The sequence below is a fragment of the Lutjanus erythropterus genome, chromosome 10 (assembly GCF_056507025.1).
Source record: "Lutjanus erythropterus isolate fLutEry1 chromosome 10, fLutEry1.hap2, whole genome shotgun sequence".
NCBI classification, from domain to species: domain Eukaryota; kingdom Metazoa; phylum Chordata; class Actinopteri; order Lutjaniformes; family Lutjanidae; genus Lutjanus; species Lutjanus erythropterus.
Genome location: NC_139326.1, coordinates 34,901,265 through 34,922,979, shown reverse-complemented (window position 1 = coordinate 34,922,979; position 21,715 = coordinate 34,901,265). Strand labels below are relative to the sequence as shown.

The 21,715-nt window shown below is 37.4% G+C and overlaps 3 protein-coding genes across 3 annotated transcripts; all 3 read right to left on the bottom strand.

Annotated features, from left to right (window-relative positions):
* Positions 1-417: 417 nt before the first annotated feature.
* Positions 418-9,779, bottom strand: rad9b (RAD9 checkpoint clamp component B). The gene is made up of 11 exons (XM_084729156.1): positions 9,746-9,779; positions 9,317-9,387; positions 8,761-8,898; positions 8,467-8,581; positions 8,083-8,182; positions 6,755-6,861; positions 6,443-6,549; positions 4,705-4,769; positions 4,257-4,379; positions 1,179-1,401; positions 418-732 (listed from the first exon to the last, which is right to left on the bottom strand). The coding sequence occupies exons 1-11, from the start codon at positions 9,777-9,779 to the stop codon at positions 595-597; spliced, it is 1,221 nt and encodes a 406-aa protein (XP_084585282.1). The 3' UTR covers positions 418-594.
* A 945-nt stretch (positions 9,780-10,724) lies between these two features.
* LOC146320764 (protein FAM216A-like) lies at positions 10,725-13,511 on the bottom strand. Its single transcript, XM_084729155.1, has 5 exons — positions 13,152-13,511; positions 13,030-13,061; positions 11,288-11,418; positions 11,005-11,131; positions 10,725-10,930 (listed from the first exon to the last, which is right to left on the bottom strand). The coding sequence occupies exons 1-5, from the start codon at positions 13,229-13,231 to the stop codon at positions 10,764-10,766; spliced, it is 537 nt and encodes a 178-aa protein (XP_084585281.1). The 5' UTR covers positions 13,232-13,511; the 3' UTR covers positions 10,725-10,763.
* Positions 13,512-15,194: 1,683 nt separating this feature from the next.
* Positions 15,195-20,621, bottom strand: LOC146320763 (ubiquitin-conjugating enzyme E2 G1-like). Its single transcript, XM_084729154.1, has 6 exons — positions 20,438-20,621; positions 17,313-17,415; positions 17,111-17,208; positions 16,709-16,887; positions 16,481-16,588; positions 15,195-15,370 (listed from the first exon to the last, which is right to left on the bottom strand). Exons 1-5 carry the CDS (start codon positions 20,478-20,480, stop codon positions 16,502-16,504), a joined length of 510 nt encoding a protein of 169 aa, XP_084585280.1. The 5' UTR covers positions 20,481-20,621; the 3' UTR covers positions 15,195-15,370; positions 16,481-16,501.
* Positions 20,622-21,715: the final 1,094 nt, after the last annotated feature.

Below are 21,715 nucleotides of genomic sequence, written 5' to 3'. Positions count from 1 at the left end.
TGCAGAGGCGTTTTCTCCACTGATGCGGTTTGGATGCCTCCTAGCCTTTTATTTTCCCATCAAGGCATTATCACATTTAGCATCCAGTGTGTTTACCTCACTGAACCCAGGTTGTTGTGCAGGTCAGAAAAAGATAATGCTTAAGAACACCTTGTACGATTTGTGTGTGTACTCCCACATTCCTCACACATCAGGCATACTAAAAGCTCCCATCAACAGACAGGTGTGGCATCCTCTAGTAATGTTTTTATAGACAAGACCAAACAGTCTGTTTCCTTACATGCTATGACAACCACATTTCACACCCTGAAAGCGCCAAAACAAATTATTTGATATCTTTCATCAAAAATCATTATAAATGCATTCTTTTGAATTTTTAACGGAACATTGTGGGGAAAGATTAACACAACTAAAACATGCAAAGCAACAGCTCAGCTATAAACGTGCATAAAAATGACTTAAAATACAAAGTACATTAAATATAATTTCAGTTAGATATTATCATTCTGACTACAGTTATAAATGCTGTGGCCTACTTTTGGAAGCATCGCAAAAAGTCAAGATGAGAAACGAGCAGTGTGTAACACTCTGTTCTCAGAGTAAAGGACTTCTTGGATAGTCTTCCCCCATATTCTCCTCTTCATCACTGTAACATGCCAGAACAGGCAGTCCAGCAGCACAACCATCATCGTCCTGCTGTGAGGACACAGCCCTGAATAGGAGGGAGCAGATCTACAAGGAAAAAGAAACAACACGTTAGTATACAGTGTTATTTAAACAATAAATGAGTTGCCATTTTAGTTGCTGCAGAAAGTAAATGTGTTGTAAATTAAATGCTCGATGCAATTGAAGAAAATGAGAGCTCAACAGTTATCTAAAAACTTGTTTGATCAGATGATATTCTCCTCCAGGGGACAAAAAACAGAAGATTCCCAGACCAAAACATTCAGCATGGTCAAACAATATCAAGTGCCTGCTAGAAATGTTGTAAGGCAGGAAACAAGTCTGATTTCTTCAGACACACCTCTTGTGATGAAGAATTATGATACTCTGAAGTACTTGTGTACTTCACAGTGCAACTCAACCTGTCACCACTGTAAGGCTGGAAACCCTCAGGGAGCAAGAAGAGGCCATATGGAGTTCCCAGTAAAAATTAAAAACCAACAGGAAGCTGTTACCTTGGAGGAAGGAGGAGACGCGGTGGCGCTGGCACAGGCGTCATCAGGGTCACCAGGTCCATTGAACTTGTCAGTCTGAGATAGAAGCATCTTAAGACTGGGCAGGTTGGTGATAGGGCTGCCCTGGCTGGATGGTATCCACTCCATCACATCAGGAACACCCTGAGGCCTCCTGCTGTCTGCCTCACATGAACCCACAGGTACAGCAGCAGCGTCTGCACACCTGAGAACACAACAACACACACTTATCTCTGTGGCAAGAAGCCGATTTTTTTCTTTATCCAGAGATAATGATCAGTTCCAGAGCTGGCAAAAATAGTCTTGACACTATGTGCACTGTAATTGTGGTGTATGGCGCCATGTTCTATAGCAGGAAACTAACAATCCTGTCCCCATGCAGCAAACACGGTGAAGTCACGGGATATGTCACAGTGAAACTTGAGCATGTGGATTATCACTGAGCCTGGTGAGCAGAGGTGTTGGTTATGCTGGCAAGTCAGTGGAGTGGAGGTAGTGGAAACATCATGAAAGTACACAACACTAACAACCATAAGGCTGAAAAACTAGTCTCATGGAAATAGTGATAAAGCATTTTATTAATTAATATCAAATTCAATACAGTATGATAAAAAAGCATTAATAATTTTTTTACAATTTTATTTATTAGCCTACAAAAATAGGCTAAATTACAAAGTAATTCACTATTTGATATTTTAATGGGTGATAAGAACAGAAATTAGAGAAAGATTTTACAAATAAAATAGAAAAAAACTATAAAACTAGCTCAAATTAAAAACAGTCAATAAGTACATCATTTAAGAACACATTTTTAAATTATAAATAAAGAAATGTAGCCATTAGCTATTCAATGTAACATGCTCTCTGATTTGTTGAAGAGACTGACCTGCCTCATACTCTATCTTTTTCAGCACTTTTATTGGACAATTAATTAAAATCATTAATTAAAAACGCTTTATTACTATTACTGTCTGTGGCGCTTGTGTCCTCGGGATCTTTTTAGACAAGTCTGACTGGAAAACTTTCAAGGACAAGTGTGTAGGTTTTAGCTGCACTTAACAGTGAGCTAGCAGATTGCAAAACATATTTATAAATATTTTATTAAATTTCTGACATATTCTGCCAATAAATGCCTGTAAATATTACATAGTGGTCCTTTAAATGTATTGACTATATGTTGACCATGTGTCTGTGTTGCTTTTGATAGTAAGCAAAAACATAACATAAACATCACATAAAAACAGTGTATTTATAATATTAATATTAAAATAGTACTCAGAACACTTGTAGTTTGTGTATGAAGTGTTGCTAAATGACAAATTCAATAACCAAGATACAAAGTATTCTGACACTAAAATTGTGAAAGAGAATAACGAGGCTAATAACCCTGATATTATCAACTTAATGAGTTGGAATGTTACGTAATATGTTCAGATTCTGTGGAAATACTGGGACATTCATAAACAGGGTGTGTAGCTCAGCTGATACTGAAAGTGGCCTTAAGCACAGTATAAGCAAACAACAAAATAACCCTGTGTATGTAACCACACTACATGTCATCAACCTCAGAGAGGCAACCAGACCAGAAGTATAAAGAGAAACACTGCAGAAAGACGTAAAGAGAGCAGCTAGTTTTAAAAAGTCTCCATATGACCTCAGGCTCTTTAGTTCGACTTCAAAAGGCCCCTGAGGCAGCAGGCGAGCAAGTTTTCTTACAAGCATGCCACGAATATAAAAAATGTGCTGCATACTCTATGTTCAGACACCGCCTGAATGATTCATGTCAAAACAGAAAAAACTTGTTAAAGGGATAGTCTGGATTATTATGTGGGGTTGTATGAGGTACTTATCGATAGTCAGTTTATTACTTACAGAGGAAGGCGGTTGGTACACCCCAGGTTTGGAGAAGCAGAGAGGATTACCAACACAAAAGCTTTACACTGAACTGCTGTGGACAGATTCAGCAACAAAAAGGTATTTCAGACACTTTAAAAAAGGTCCACCTGGGGTGCTGGTAAAACATTTGCGACATGTACGGAGGCTGTGGGTTTGACTCCTTCCTGACTTTGCTGCATGTCATACCCACGCTCTCTCTCCCCTTTTCCTGTCATATCTTCAGTTGTCCTAGAAAATTACAGACATAAAAAGCAATCCCCCCTTAAGATGTTTCCCATCAGACAAGGCTGTCTGACAGCAAAGTAAAGCGCTAAAAATATTATATACATATATAGCATACACTCAAACTGATATTGATTTTGTTTAGGCGGCTTAAATATCTTCTGTTGCTGACTCTATCCAAAGCAATACATAGCTTTGCTTCCTATAGTGTGACTCCTCTCTGCTTCTCCAAACGAAGGGCTTACAGACCAGAATCTACTCTAGGTTATAGACCAACTATGGATCCGTACCTCATACAGCCTGACTTCCAATGATCTAAGCAATCATTTTAAGGGGAGTAGGTTGTACAAGACAGGGGCACTGAAGAACTGCTTGCCCATCAGTCTCAGCAGTGCACAGAAGCAAACCAAGCTACAAATGAACCAGATGTTCAATAGTGCAGCTGGGACTGGTGTGACAAGATCCACCCAGAGCCCAGCAGAGAGAGACGGTCAGAGAAAGTTTGCAGCACAGGACAGTGACACTGGCAGAACAGCCAAGCAGGCTAGCATAGTGGAGATGAGGGGATTACAGACAGTCACACTGACAGGCTTCTAACCTAACCCCACATGTCCTGGGCTGGGCTTGCCCTATTTATCTCAGTTACAGACACAAGGCTGGCTGCCGTAGCACTACGCCCTCTTAGGAAGCTAAAAACAGCCAATGAGGGCAAACTGCCTTGACTGAGTGCCAGGAGAGAAGCTCAGGTGGAACCCTGTGGGAAGATTCAATTATACTCTTGAATACGCCGTCACAGTAGATCTGAGAAACTGGGCCTACAAAGGCTTCAGCTGTGACAAGGACACCACCGGGTCAAAATAACAAGAAAATAAATCTTACCCTTATCTGTGAAACCGTGTTGAGGATAAGGAGTGTGTCTGGAGCCAGCACAGGCTTTGATACCTGGGTGCAGTAGGGCCCGAGGTCTCTGTAGGCTGCGAGGGGCCCTTGCTGTCAGAGTCGATCAGAGTAGCCAGCACCACAGAGGCCTCCAAGACCATGTCCACCACTGAGAAGCACACAGGCCTGAAAACAAATTCATTGACACACTGATAAATATCTGATAATGACAGAAATATAATTACATTATCTCTTCTTTTTAAATTCAACAGTGTCTGTCACTGTTTTACAAGCCAACAGAAAAACTCACCATAAGTGGTCACTTTGTAAAATGATATGAAATGATATAATCACTCACCAGCCACAGACAAAATAGTTTACTGAATTGAATTGAGGTTGTCTGGTGTCAGTTTTGAGTGCCTGTGGTACAGCATCACTCAGACTGACGTTGGGCCCTGTAACTTGAGCTACAAATGCTACTCAAGCTAATGATGACGGTAAAGATACTTACTTTCCTGGAGCACCAAAGTGAACTGACACTGGAAGGCAATGTGACTCTGCAAAGCACAGCAAACCCTGAAAAAACAGACAAAAAAACAAAGTTTTTCCTAAGTCAAATTCAAGTACTTTTCAAGCATTTTCAAGGTGCATTTTCAAGCTTTCCAGCACCTCACAGCTGTGGTAAATGACATATTTATATGTGGTCAAAATGAAAGGCCCTATTTCATTTCTTCACTTCATTAAGTGTATTCATTATGTGTTGTGATAGCATCACATGGCTGAGCCACTAGATGAATAACTTCAGTTTCAATGACATCCTTTTCCTTTTTTTTTTTTTGCTTTTAAGCCAACATTTATTGAAGCCCTTCATGTTCTCATCTGTTAATCTCCCACTAACTGTTCCATCATTGGGCACACATCAACACAGACCGACAAATGACACCAAGTGTAGCCACAATTGCATCTGCATGTTGTGCAGAAGGCAAAAGCAAGTAGGCTCTTTCTGACTTATTTCATTTCTTGATCAAAAAAACAAACTATTCAGTCAGAGAGCAATAGTTATGAAGCTGATAACAATTTCAAGCACTTTCAAGCACTTCATCCAAAATCCAAGCACTTTTCAAACTTTAAAAACATGACAAATTTTTTTTAAGGTTTCCCAGCACCGTGAAAAAGAAAGTTATGCTTGTGTGCATCCATGTCATGACTATGACATTTTAATAGCTGATAAATTTGAGAGTGATGTCATGGCATGTTTACAATGTCTTTTTTTCAGGCTAAACAAAAATATCAATGCTCAAGTAAATTGAGGGCAACTAAAACTTAAAGCCTGGCTTTTAATCCATCGAAACCCGATTTTCCAAAACCGACGGGGACAAGAAGACTAGGTTGGCTAATGAAGAGCCTCACAGCGGGGTGCCCAAGACACATTCCAAGACATTAGAGACAAGACTTGATGGTGTTAATGCAGGTCAAGTCTCATTAACTGGACTAACACAAAGACTGTTCATCCAGATTTCCAAATGGCCGACCAAGTTTCTTTGTCATAGACAGAAGAATGCAATTCAAATTGGGGTGTGTTCATTTCAACACTGTAACAAACCACTTTGGTTTCAGAGCATGTTATTCTCTGGTTTGCAACATCAGTATCTCCTTTTAAATCACTTTTTAAGACTTGTTTTTAATTTTAATTTCTCTTTTAGTCCTTATGCTTGCTTATTCATGTATTAGCGTGTATTTTATTTAAGTGTAAAGCACTTTGTAACACTGGTTTAACTGTAGAAATAAACTTTATTATTAATATTATAGAAATGACATTATAGTTCTCTAATTTCAAATGTTTTGCTCTTACTCAAAATATAAGTAGTTTAAGATGGACTTAAGTTTAATCAGTCCTTAAACACATGTCATAGCGAACCACGCCATGTGTAGCCCATAATTTCTGCAACTCATAAGTTCAATTACTTTTCCTATGTAGTGGTATAATATGCGTCATTGAGGTCACACTATCTTTGCTATAAAGATGAGTCAGAACACTGAGGGGAAAGTTCACATGGAAACGATGCAGCGACTTGTAAGCAGAGGCTTTTGGACACTCGAGTATCCAGATTACACGACCAGGAATATGACCTCTTAGACATGAAGTGCTCCTGGTGAGCCAGTCACACACACATTACCCTTTGCATACGCACACACATAATATTCTCATGTGACAGGATAAAAGGAGCCTCCAAAAATAACCCTGTTACCCTCAACTCCTTGAGGCAGAAGGTTATGTCCGAGTCCACCCCGACCTGAAAGTAGTCAAACTCGTCTGGGTGTAAGGACATCTCAGTGCACATCATCTTCATGTGATCTGTGACAGAAGCACATCCAAGTCAAACAAAATTTTTAGTGTTTGTTTTAATGAGGCTGAAGAAATAAATATGTGGTATTTGTATTATCAGGTTAGGTTAATGCTGATCTTAAAGCTGGTGCAGTAATGACAGGTTATGTATGACATCTGTTGCTCACAGTATTGTCATGGGCCTGCGGCAAATCACAGTGTAACATTAGCTCACCCTTTCCTTCCTCGTAGTAGTTTCTCAGACTGACTCTCTGAGGAGTCAGTGACAGAGTGATTTCCTCCTGGGACACTGGGAAATGCATCACCATATCACTAAGAAGCCTGCAGGATTAGAGCAAAACAAATGCAAAGCAACACAGATCAACATAAGCAAAGAGCCATATGTCAGTGCTGTGCTACTCATGCATGATTGTTTTCCAAAGTCTATATACTTTGGGTATTAAGTTTCTGTCCTTGTCAAACTGGCTGATCAAACTGAATTACACTGAACTGAAACTGTGTGTGTGTATGTGTGTGTGTGTGTCTGTGTGTGTGTGTGTGTGTGTGTGTGTGTGTGTGTGTGTGTGTGTGTGTGCGTGTGTGTGTGTGCGTGTGTGTGTGTGTGTTTCAGGGTATTCATCTGACTGCTTCCCAGAGTCATATTATATTGTAGGATATTGTAAAGACCTGTTCTCTCTTCATTAAATAGACTGGACTGGGAGCTACCACATGTATCTAATTAAAGGGCTAGTTCAGATTATTTTAAGTGGGGTTGTATGATGTATTTATCCATAGTCAGTGTGTTACCTGGAGTAGATACAGGTTGGTATGCCCCCCAAAGCAGAGAGGAAGCACCAGCATGGAAGCTAAGTAATGTACTGCTGTAGACAGGCTCAAGGTAATTGACATTTCAGCCACAGAAAAAAAGCTCCACAAAAAAAAGCCAATACAAGTTTAAATGTTCACTATATTTTCACAACTTTACTTTGCCATCAGACAGCCTTTTCTGACAGGAATATATAAACCAAATATTGCTCTCTCCAAACCAACCAGTAATTTCATCTCAAAGAACGCAGGAGTTGCTGATCTACAGCTGCCTCTATCAGCTAATTTATTTGTATTATTGTATGACTTCAATGAATCCAAACCAACCCTTCAAAGACAACAAATTACTGATTTTGCCTATCCCATCAAAAAAGACCGTCTGACAGCAAAGTGCATCTGTGAAAATATTCAAAATATAGGATACGCTAGGCTTTGGTGCTGGTGCCCTTCTCTGCTGGGGGCATGTGGACTTGCATCTACTGTAGCTAATACAATGACAGTTGACAAGTACCGCATACAACTGCACTCCAAATAATCTAAAATATCCCTTTAATTTCACAGTAAATCTAATTGGTAAGAAATCAAGAGGTTAAAGATGGATTTGGAAGCCTTAAGAGAACCAAGATTTTGTTTGTGTAAAAAAGCTGTCCTACTCAATCATAGAAATGTGCTCCTGAAGTTTTGTATGTGATGAAAAGCCGAGGTTCTAACTTGATAACACAACAGTGAGCTGCTAACCTGGCAGGAGCCTTCAGCACATTGGGACAGAGGTGTGAGGCAAACACTGCCTGCAGCGCCTCACTTTCCTGGAAATGCATGTTGTGGGTTTTAGTGATGCCTATCACAGAAGCAGACAGGATATTTAGAGCACAGTGCCACCAAGTGTTGACAATATGAAATGCAGTGTTGACAGCATGGAGTTGAAAAAGGTTTTCTTGAACGTGGTCAAACAAAACTAATCAAGTAAAGAAAAAGGTTCATAGTTTTTAAAAGTGCATTAAAATTGATTAGAAAAAACGCTTTCTATGAAATCAAACAGGACGGGCCTTTAAGAATCCTGAATCATTCCTTTACTTGCAGTTAATTGGTATCACTTATAATACAAAATGCAGTGTTTCCTACCATGCTTGCAGAAAAACTGGATCTTCACTTTGTCATTGGGTGAGCCTATTAATATCTGACAGCGTTCCACATTACGCTCAATCGAAGTCAAACACCGGAAAAGAGGTAGGACAGACTTTAAAACAAATTGACATGTTTTAGACAAGGTTGTCATAATCTGTTTTAATTTTAATCATGTCATTTGTGGCTTAGTTCAGTTCTGGTTTTAATATTCCATCCTTGTCTCCCATGTCCAGAAAAACTTTATGCCCTGTACAGTGAGCTCCATACAGATAAATAACCAACATGACTGACCTTCATGACCAGTTTGCATTTGATTGTTTCACTGCTCTGCTCCGGTACTGATCCCAGACTGTAGTGCTGAAAGAACAGCGGTGAGAAGAGGAAGCAGGCATATGCAGAATGAGCACTATTCACTGCTCTCAGCGCCAGCTTTAAGACACAGAGAGAGATTCAGTAAAAATGCTGCTCTTTGCTGTCATTATCTGTGGGATTAAAGGAGGCAACAGGACCCCATCTCAGGTAAAGACATATATAGAGGCCTCATGTAAAAATTAATTTAAAAAATAAAGAGAGGAGGGTGCTGGGACTGAACAATAACCCAAGCAAACAGGTGTTGCCAATTATACTAATTAAGGCTGTATTTAGGTCAGGTCATTCAGGTCAAACAAAATCATCATGCTGCTTTCCAGCATGTTTCACTCATGTGAAAAAGCTCCACTACACTAAATTGAATGGAACCTTAATTAGTATCACTGGTAAAAACCTGTATTTCATTATAATTTATTTACGATTTGCAGCCATATATCAATATGACTGCCGTGAAAAAAGTCCATGTATCGCCACTCACCCCCTTTACCATGGGATCCAACGACAGTTCATCTCCAATCCGTGACAGGGCATGAATAGCCTTTCCAAATACTGCAACACAACATGGCGCCACCGCAGGTCAAGGTTAGCAACATACTATTGTTTATTTGTGCTACTGTAACAAAGTTAGCCTTTTCTTTCAGTATAGAAAGTGGCACAACTGGTGGTGGGCCTTGCCCGAAAAAAAAATATATATATATACCTTTACTAAAATAGTGGCTGACTTAGCTGGCTAAAGTAACTCTAATTGGTTGAAAGCTTAAGCTAGCATCGTCTTATATCATAAATTGTTTTACAAGCCTTTGGAGAGCTGCTATAACTTATATGCAGGTTACAGTTTTTAAATTAGTTAATGTTTTCTTTACAGCAGATTTAACCTGATCATTTCATTTTTCTTGTTTATAATTACCTTTTACATTATTTCCTTCAAGAAGACAGTTCATATTTGCTGACGATATACGCAGTTTATGAGGCGCCAAACCTGACAAAGAACAGGTGCGCGCGAGAGAGACGACGGGCCTGTGCGCGAGAGGGGTTGAAGGTGCACACTTTCTGACAGTCTCTTTCCAGCACTTATTTAGAGTGAGGCTGACTTAAGGGCTAAGTTGGCTTGAAGGAGCTCTTCCCCAGCAAAATGTAAGATTTTATTATTTTATTTACACCAAGAAAATAAAATAATTGAAGTTTCCACAAGTTCTTTATTTATTGGAATATTTAAATAGGCATAATGCAACAATATTGAGCATTGCTGTTGGTCCACCAGTTAGCCAAAAGGCTACTTTCCATATGTAGTTCCTGGAAAATTACACTGTCACACTAAAAATAATAGTAATCAGCATGCATAGCAATAATAATTTTGAATATTAATGTTAGAAAGTATACCATTCAGGACACAATAATCTTACAGTGTCAGGTGCAAAATAAAACATAATCATAATGATAACAGTTTACAGTGAGCCCCTGTCAGTGCTTTCTCAAATGAAATGTACACAAGTCTCACTAGTATCAAAGTAAAGTTTGATATTTAATAAAGCCCAAATAAAAGATATAGGCCTATATTCTGACTGATATCAGGGACAACAGAATATCCTACATAATGTTTATTATTGTATTTTGGATAAGAGCTTGAATAAGAATAAAAATACACATTATGATAGCTCCTACAACTAGACATTTAAATAACAGAACAACATGTACTGATGGGTACTTTAACTCTAAATACAGTAGTGCTTGTAATATGTGTAGGTCTGTATAAAACTGACTGCACACTATTATAGGTTAGGGCCATCTAAAGTCATATTTGAAAATTTGTGTGATAATACAACAGGTACTAATGCAAAGATCAGCATAAACACCAAACTGAAAAAAAAAGAAAAAAAAAAGCCTTTTAACCTTTAAAATAGCAAGACCCTTCACTATCATATCTGTCATCTATTGACTATTTTTGGAAGTGTGACATCAGAATTAGCTGTGTGGCTTTTCCTCTGTACTTGAGGCTTTGCCTTTGCCGCATCCTTCTCTGCATCCTTTGTCAACATGCTGTTGTCTCTATGCTGATGATCCCCGTACCTCCTTCTGCAGGTGGGATTCTGACCTGGTAGACATAAAACACAACATGGGATTGATGACAGTGTTCAAAGTTCATGATGGAGACATTTGGATACGCACCTGAGTGAACGCATGTACGCAGCACATCGAGATAGTGCTGCTTCATCTGCTGCCTCATGTGCTCTGTACTGTAAACGTTTGCTATACTGCAGAGGTAGCGTCGCTGTCCAGCTGTCAGGGCTGGATGCTGAAACAGAAACGAGAAGTGAAGTGATTATACATGGAAGAATGACTGTTTCATTGTTAAACATGAGGAATGCTCTAATTATTCCCTTCCAACCACTGACAGTAAAAAAAACAAAGAAAACTAACTTGAGCATGTGTACTGGCATTGTGTGGTTACCTGTAAGAACGGTGCAGACATCATTGATTTGGGAATGTGTATTGTCTTCATGTGCTGGCTGCCTGCAGACACATTTATGTGTGTTCCTCTGTACAGCTCCCTCACTTGCTGACTAGGTAGACATTCAATGCCTGCAAAATGTGAAAACACCGCCGTATTTCTGACAATTACAGTTCCTGTGGTGTTATTTATGCAGCATATTTGAAGTATAACAGTGTATCATAGCACAGGTTATTGAACTCATTACAGCAAGTCTATCTGTTTAATGTTTTGGTAAATCTGAATATTATACAAATAAGTTCCTTGGTTTTGAATCCATTATTCTCTCTGTGGTATGGGGTCAATTTTTTGAAAACTACTGTTAATAATGTAGAACTTTTACATTTATTTTGCTTTAGAGTTTATATAAGTTCTCACTCATTTCTCAGCCAAGGACCCCTGGGAGTAATTTGATGTTGCTTATTTTTTTTATACTTCTACTTAGTAACATGACAGAATGACACAAAAGAAATGTAACAAAAAGATATTAGACAAGTATTAAAAATATTTGCATCAGAATATGCATAACATACATACACCACTCTTGGTGCATACATAAAATAAATGCAGATTCAGATTTTTCAAAACTATATACCACAAATATATACACACACACACACACACACACACATATATATATATATATATATATATATATATATATATATATATATATATGTATGTATATATATATATATATATATATATATATATATATATATATATATATATATATATATATATATATATATATATATAATCTAAATAATAATGGAATTATGTGTTGATTGTAATGCTGTATATGGGATGTGTTCTCCCTATATGCCAGTGCCAAAGACAAATTTCCATTTTATGTGAATTTAATGAACAATGAAGTAATCTGAATCTGAAATATAAAATAGGCCTAATAAAAAAAAAAAACATAATGAGAACAATAATAGGTTTAGCCTGGGGCTTGAATACGAGAGCCAGTTTCCACCATTAATGGGTGACGTGTCCTTGACTGACTGGAGGAAGATTTATAGATATTTAGCAACAGTTATAGATTGTTAGATTGGAATGTAATCTGTTAACAATAATAGATTTAAATTTTAAAATGATTTGTTGAACTATGGAGCCTTTTATAAAAATTATATTTTAATATCATGATAATTTATAAGAATGAATCTGAAAACTTTTCAGTTTCCCTGGCAGAGTGCCACACACCCCTGAGGCTCCCAGACCCCTCTTAAGAGTACCGCTGATTTATACTGCTTTATACTTACTTCCAGCTACATATCAGTGACACATTTTGTAATTTTTATTCCACATTTATTTGACAGATATAGTTACCTTTCAGAATATTCTGCATGCAAGTTTTCTAAAATATGAGTTCTTAAAGAGTACCCAACAGTGTTAATAGGTTAATTTAGCCCCACCTTGATCAGCTGCTTACATGTTAATATATCTGTAATTATAATGCAATAATATATGAATACATATATATGTATGACTTTTATTTGTACTATTGACTTTTCTATGACTAAAACATCATTAGGAATTATGGTTACTCTAAGGCAGAGAGGTTTAGTTTAGCCATCAACTAGAAAACAAGCTTCCACAATTATGTTTTGGCACTACATTCAAATAGTGTATTTTGGATTTCAGTAGTGCAAACAGGTTTATTCATGCCTGGTTAGAATTCCCAATAATATTCAACTCACCATCTGTGTATCTCCTGTTAGATTCTGCAGACCTAAAAATCAAGAATCTCCATTTAAAAAGAAATAAATCCATAATCTAAATTAATCTATTGAAGATGTCCACACTCATATTATGGTCTTACCTCATTAAGATGTGATCACCTCCATTTTTTAACAGGTTTTCTTTTTTCATCTGTTCAACAAATGTAACCCGCTTTCTCATTGTAATTGAGACTCTCAATATTTCCTGTCGATGATACGTTAGAGAGGCTGTTGCATCTTTATCGGCTCAGTATGTGTTACAGCCAGCGGAGGCTATTAGTGTGAAATGAAGCCAGCCCTGAAATCTGACACTATTCCCAGGGTTCCAATTACAGAGCAGAGGTCTAATATACTTGAACCCAGAGCGTGTTCTCATCTAAAATGTAAAACACAAACAAAATTACAAACCACTCTGTTTACACACTTTATTGAGCATCATGTCCAATATACATTGCATTGACACAAAATGGAGAAAAAGAAAAAGAAAAAAACCAAAAAAACCAAAAACAAATAATGGCGTTAGGGTGGATTACCTGGACACACCATTTTCAGGGCGTATTGCTTAATGACGTTTCAAACGCACCGAATCTGTGCAAATACAGTGAACACCGGTCAGAGGAGGTCATGGTAGGTTAGAAAATTCTGACTTAAAAAGGTAATGTCAACAGCAGTTATGTGATCATCAAGTCTATGGAAATCTACTAACTGTACACATCACATTCACCCAGAATGTACTAACAATGGTATCATATTTAAACATACCCAACTCCTTCAAACCTGATTGCATGTGCCAAAAGATGGTTAGTATTTTTCAATGTCAGTCACAGATTAGTCACGTATAACAGAATTCAAAATAGATGTCATCATGGCTTAATCGTCAGGAACACCATCAATGAAAAGTGAGCAAAAGCCAATGGTTTCCAGACTCCACCCGAACACGACTGTGTATATTCTTTAAAAACAAAACCTAAATGCAGGATTGTGTTCATTTCACCATCAGAACACTTATTTATACTCCACTAAGTGGTGAGTTAACTTCAAGTCTCTATCAAGAATTACAACCCAAATTCAGTGATTAAGTAAAAATATTATCTAAGTATGCACCAATCACAACTCAAAGATGGTGATAGAATTCAAGAGCATTACTCAGCAATCTTCCCAAAGTCTTCAAGAGTCTAAACCCACGAGTGAATGTGACTTACACATCACCATTTACCCACACATTGATCGAAATGTGCCACGACAAACAAAGTAATAACGACTAGCCTAATTCTACTATGGAGCCCCTAGAATTACCCATGTTAATAGATTAAGAACTCAAACACCCATAATCCTCGTCAGATTTATTATCCTTTCAAATTGAGGTAAGCTCAGATGCCAGTTAACCAGTACACACGCAGAATAATCACAGCTTAGGCTATTTTCACAGACTGTATTTGGTTGTCCATGATTTATAATAACGGTGTGAAAAGACTAATCTTCATTGACCAAGAGGGCCACGTGGTAAGGAATATAAGACTGCTAACGAAGTTTGATCCTGAGAAGTTGGCACAAACCTCCTTTTACCATTAGCGATGCTTGTGCGAGTCAATATATTATAAAACTATGACTCTCAAATCACTGAGAAAGCCATTCCATTTACATCTACAGCTAGCAACAATACATAACAGAGCTGTTTGAGGGGATCATGCAGGTTTGAGAGTCACGGTTTTATACACTAGCATGAGAAGAAAATGCTAACAGGAGGCCGTTTCTCAGAAAAATAGACTGTATGAAAACTCTTTATAAGTCCCTCTAAAAATTCTCGACCTGACCCTCTAAACGACAAGCACACTGTGAGGAGGTGAAGCCAACAAAAGGCAACAGTGATTCAATGACAGTGTTGAAAATAACCACATCTATTGACGGAGATTTGTTGGGGCCGACATTAATCTGGTGGTAAGTATTCAGTAGGGAGGACAAGTGATGACCTAATGTTAACGGGTTTTTTTGTTTTGTTTTACACAATCTTGACCACTAAATTGCATAAGAAACCTGGTATAAAGTAGAAACTGTTCAGCAGCAGATAAAAAAGCAAGTTAATTTACAGTAGTGACATATCTTACATCATTAATTTTTCAAAATAAATAACATTAAATATACAATTCCAGGTAGGAAACAGGTTTAATTTCGCTGGTAGGGTTCTCAAATTGGCTCATCTTGCGGAAAATGACAACCGTTCACGGAAACGTGGTTGAAGCCAACCAATTCCTTTGACTGGCAAAACAAGGGGTGCAAAAGCCTTTTGCTGAAATTTTCCCTCTGAAGGCATTTCCTTTAACTGGAAAAAAAGAACATCACAATTACTATTACCTCCAGCAACGAGGGTTCACGTGTGATTATTACTTTGCTGAAACTAGGGCTGTCACGATAACAGAGTTTCACTGCACAATTAATGTGGCCAAGTCAATTTAGGATAGTGATATCATAGCAATATTTTATTTTTCAAAATCAAATTACACTCAAAATACGAGTGTAGGTAGATAAGAGTTATGTAACCATAACTGAAAAAGTGCAATTACACTTAAAAGGAGCAATATGTAACAACTGCACGTCCAAAAATGAGTAATACTGTAAAAAATATGAAGTTGTATTCATAGACAGTACAATAAATAAGTTGAAATTCTATTTAATATATGATCTATTGTTGAAGTGAGTTGTTCCCCCTCCTCTCCAGACTTGGGAAAGCTCAGGCAGGATGCAGGAACGCTGCAGGAGCGCAAGACAATGGCAACAATAGAATTTGACAATAGCAAGCAACAACAAGCCATAGACTGTAAGCTGATCAGCTGTTTATAACTCTCAATGTAACACTAAGCCTGTTATCCTCAAAACAAAAACGCTCCAAAAATACACTCTGGAGTTGGGTGTTCAGTCACTGCCTGCCTTTTGTCTGCCAGACCCCATTAACATTTTTCTCAATTTAACTGTTAGAAACATCTACTCCTTCTAAAAGATTATTGATGATTTCTTATGACTCATTAATACTTAGACTTCAAATTAATGCTGAACGTTGTCTGAATACATAATTAACGTGAAACGGGCAAACTAAAACAGTTATTCTGACCTGGAATGGGAATTTCAAAGGAGGACACTGCAGCTGTTGTGTTGTTGCTGGAGAAATGAGTAGTATGTATGTAGTACATATCCTTAATTTCTGATGACATATAGTAATTTATGTTTTATAATAGTAAATATTAGAGATTTATCCTTTAATGGCCAGTGAGATGGAAACTTTAAAAGAGCATACAGTATGTTTAAGAGGTGCTTGGTTACTTACATGATATTATATGTGTATTATTAACATGATATCAATACTTTAAAATATCAAGTTTATTGTCAATATTAGTTTATCGTGACAACCCTAACTGAAATGATTTTATTTACTTACCCTGGAATTTACAATTGACTCCTAATCAAATGCCATCTCTTGACTTTTTCTTACACAGCGAGCCACCTTCCTCTTGAATTCACCATTAGGGTCCTCCCTCCACTCTTTCTGTGGGAGCAACATCAGATGCCTTTAATGACACATCCTAAATTTACACTCACTGCCCTGATAACAGGGATGAAAAGAGATTTCCAGCGTCAGGGGAATGGAGCAAGTAATGTAACTCACCGCAGCATCCACATTAGCTGGTGAGTCGCTGTTGGGATCTGCCAGCATGGAGATAACGCTAATCATGATTGTCTCTACCGTGTGGATGGGAAGCCAGCGCTCCTCGGGCTTTTCATAACCAAACTTATCTTCTCCTGGCTCGTGCAGAATTGAGATGCAAACATCCCCATTCTTTGCAACTGTGGAGAATGAGAGCATGAATTTAACTGCAGCCAATATAATGTGATGAGATTACAATTAAACTCTAAGCCTGGATAACTCTTCTGTTTAATCACAGAAAAACTTAAAAATAATCCAATGAAGTAGCAAAATTCATTCTTTTTTCCACAACAAGTGATGGCAATGAAGAAATGAAAGTGAAATGAAGTGTGTAAACATCACAGAGTCTCCTCATGTGTTTACCATTTGGGTGCCAGATTTCAGTGATGAACTTCATCTTTGGAGGCCGTAGTGGATAATCATAAGGAAAGGTTAGGTATGCTTTGAAAAACCCTCCTTCACTGCAATACAAAGAACAGAGCAGGGACAAATGAGAAATTAGTAATTTACATAGTAAAATAGTAATTTATATATTTCATAATGTTTTCCATTTTTTCTCACTTACAAAAGGGTATCTTGTGGACCAATGATCACAACTTCCCATTTATATATGTCATCATCGTCTATCAGACCAGCTGAAAAGCCCTCCACTGGGTTCTTGTTGAGCTCTGGAAAGAGAGGTATATGGTTTATTTTAATACAAATACCTGGAAATAAAACACAACTATAGCAATTTCACAAATCTAACAGTTCTACATGTATGAGCAACTAAGTAATCAGGTACAGATTAATGTATTTGGGAGAAGTCAAAAAACAAAGTGTTACACAGAACCAAGATTTAAATTGATTTTAAAACAGAAGAAATGATGCACAATAAACATTTTGAAAGGATAATATAAACACGGTAGAGCCATAAAATATCTGTTGACGTCACTGACATTGGCGAGGTGTGATGGAAGGTACAGGTAAATCTAAAGTGAGCTGCATGTTTGTTTTTGTTCTTTTGTTAACTGCTGCAGGAAATGTTGAGTTTGCATTTACAACAAATTAATGATACAAAGCATTTTAACAGCCGTTGATCAGAATGAATAAGTAGAAAGTTCTGTATTAGCCCCTTTAATTAAAACCATTATTCTTAGAAAGCAAAGCACGAATTGTACTGATTTGATGTTGTGAACCCTTGTTTCAATTATCTGGCCCAGATATGGGATTCTGACCAGAACCATAGTATTTTTAATATAACAACAAACATAACAATGTGAAATGGGTGCCTCAAAACTAATCTGCTTAAATAATTCCTTTAATTTAACTTTTGTTTAGTGAATATAGGAGACATTCAGTTTTCAGTGTCATACCATAATAGTTAGTGAAGTAATAAAAACATTACCTTGTGTTTCTCCACTCCACAGATCATTTAAAATATAATTTTGTATATTTATCACTTTGTATGAGCAAAAGTCTCACATTATTGCAACTTCATTCAGTGACCATACAGTTTGGCTAATGTTCACTGAATCAAATCGTGGTTTCCAAAAATAATAATCACTGTAGAACTGAATCACCAACTTGAACAACTGGATTGAATCAACCACTGTGAAGGCAGTGATTCACATCCCCACGCAGAGAGACCAAAATTAGCATACTGTACAATCAGTACAATATGTAAAATCAGTCGTAGAATGGGATGATAGCCTGTCCAATATTTTTTAATCAGTGGACGATAGCTGCGATTTCAGCGACATGAATCCTGTCCACAGTCAGGGGTTATGTCAGGCTACCGTACAATATCACGGTAGATCTAACTTGATTTAAGTAGGTCACTTTGGCTACAGCGTACAGCTGGGAAAAATACTATAATAGTATAAGGGTTGTGATAAAACTATACATTGTCTGGGATGCTGACCCTCATAATATTGTGATTAAGCACATAATCCTAAACTGCATAACAGATTCCTGACCTAGACATTTCTGACTTTAGCAGCTGAGACATATTGACTGCCTCTTCTTACTGACCATTTAATTCAATTTATAAGTTATATTTTCTCAGAGACCACCTACCAGCACAAGGATTGTAAAAAATATTGATACACTTGAGTATCATGATATTAGGTTTTGTGATACTTTATTGATTCTCAAAATCACTGCATCAGTATATCATACAGAAAGATTTGTGGCACTGGTTCATTTTGTGTTTAAATCCCTGACTGCTAGATAGCAGTGTTGCTGTCTATCCTCATTGTTCTGATAGCATAAAATGGTAAACTTTTCAGATTCTATGCATATGGTGGTGTGTTCTTTATAATATTATTTTTTTCTAAAATTAGATTTTAAAAATAGCAATACATCACCTTTCTTACAGTATTGCAGTATATGTATTCATAACCATATTGTATGGCCAGATTCTTGCCAATACATCGCCCAAACCAGCACAATAGTCAGAATTAGAATTAGGGCTACAATTTTCGATTATTTCATTATCGATTAAGCTGCTGATTATTTTCACAATCAACTGTTTAATCTATAAAAGGACAAAAAATTGTGAAAATGCTCATCACAATTTCCAAGACCTTCTTTTATCCAAACAGCAGTGCAAATCATAAAGACTGTCATTTACTGTCATAAATGACAAAAAAAAAGCAGCAAATCCTCACAATTTAAGACGCTGGAGCCAGCAAAGGCTTGACATTTTTGTTTGGAAAATGACTGAAATAATTGATTGATTATCAAAATAGTTGGAGATTTATTTTCTTCTGATCACCTAATTGATTTATTGTTTCATATATAAACAGAATATCTGTACATCATTCATAACAAAAGCGTGGAGTAAAACACTAATGTACGACTCTGCTATAATATAATATGTTTTTAACTGGTTAGGCTTAGCGACTTGTGATGTAAAAACAAATGATATGACATTATCTGCCTCGGGTCACGCATCCAGACAGTGAACTGAGCTGAACTGTCAGTCAGCTGCAGATCACACTGTTCATCAGGGGTACCGGCCAGTGTCGAGGACCATGTGTTCACCATTAGAAAAGACACGCCACTGACATAAACAATAATACCGATGATGATTAAATTAGGCCATCGGAGCAACAATAAAAGTTTCTCCACTGATGGCTTGAAAACGGAGAGATGCGTATTGTCACTGTAAGCCGCAAACTAACCAGTGTAGTCAGAGCCAGATTTGACATCAGAAACGTAAGATATAATCTTATCCAGCTAGATGGTGAGTTTGTAAAGTTGCTACTATAATGGAAGCATTTTAGTCTATGAAAGGCTTACAATGTATAAAGCTATCATTAGCACAGCTAAAGTCATCAGAGCAGATGAGTCCCTGGATTGATTATTCCTTTGTTCCGTCCGTCAGCTAACTAATGTCGAACTTGCTAGCCCGCTAGCAAGGTTTGCATTACGATTCAGTGTTGGTTCTGATATAATGTTATTTGAGCCACGAATACTTCAAAATAGGTATTTTTATTTCCACCACAGATGAGGTAATAAAAGCAGCTTAGCCTCATGTTGAACTGCAGTGATAAAGAACCCATTATGTTGCTTGGTTAGCTTTCTGAGCTTACTCCTATGGCGTAAACATAGCTTTGCGTAGCTAAAAAAAAAAGCTAACGCTAGCCGCTAGGAAGGCAGCCTTTATATCGGCTGTCTTTGCTTATAATGTTGTATTCATATTACCTGCCAGTTGTTTTCGAAGAAGTAATGCTGATTGTTCGGTCATGGTACGCGGACGTAAATGGAAAAACAGTTTGTGTCGACAAATACTTTCCGAAAATAAAGAGCTAAAGCTGAAATCGGGGTGAAATCCTGCGCTGCCTGCTGCTGATTTCCCTCTGTGTTTTGACACAAGGTTCAGCTGCTGGGTTTTAGCTGTGCGCATGCGCGTCTGCACTTGACTGTATTTGTGTGTTTATGTGTGTTCAAGGCAGCCTTTCTTGAGAAATCAACAGGCACCAACCTAGAAACGTTATTTTCAACCTTCCTAATTGATTGATTGAGTCCTGATTGATATGTAATACACTAGATTTAGACGATTAGAGGTCAGTTCCCAGCAGGGGTGTCACACAAAATTCTGGGGCCTAAACATAAGTAATCTCTGAGGAACCCACCCTTTAATTGTTGTTGTTGTTGTTGTTGTTGTTGTTGTTTCAAATAACTTAGCTAACGACTGTACATATGAATCTCTAATGTTAATGAGCAGGGGAGTGATTTCATAGAGGCCTTGAAGTCCATGGTCAGTCCCTTCAAAAATAATATGCCCTGATGCCTCTTTCCTGTCTTTATGGTTTTTAGACACCAGTTTCTTATGTAGAGATTCTGAATTATTATTGGGCAGCATCAAGTGAAACACTGCACAAATAACCAGTGGTGGCCTCAAATTCTAGCCTGTTATGAACCGCTGGAAAACTGGCCTATTTATCTAAGTCATGTCTATTTAGCGAGGGAATAAGACAAGGAACTCATATCAACTGATACCAACCTTGTTTTAAGAAAAATGCCATATTTGCAGTGTCATGGAGTAGTACTACTACCCACAATCCTAAAGTGTAACATCAGTGTCTGTAATTGGTGGAGCTCGCTGTTACCATTGGAATGTTTACTGCTCCCAAGAAGCCAGCTGGCTAGTTAGATAGCCAACATGAATTGTACTAATGTTGTTGTGCCGCAGAGAATATAATTTATATACACACAACACAAACTACAAGATATTGCAACACTTGTATTAACAGTATGTTAATATATGTAATGTATGTAAAGTATGTAAGTTCAATTTAAGATGAAGCAATATCATTTGCATTGGATTGTGGGATGGGTAGTTTCTTCACTCTTAAAATAAATATGTACAAAGTCTTGTAGTTTTTCCCTTTTTTCAGTTTTCCAATCTTTTTTGGCTCAAGATCAAATGATTTTATGGTCACAGTTTATCTCATAGCTGGATGGCTTGTTTCCAGGCTG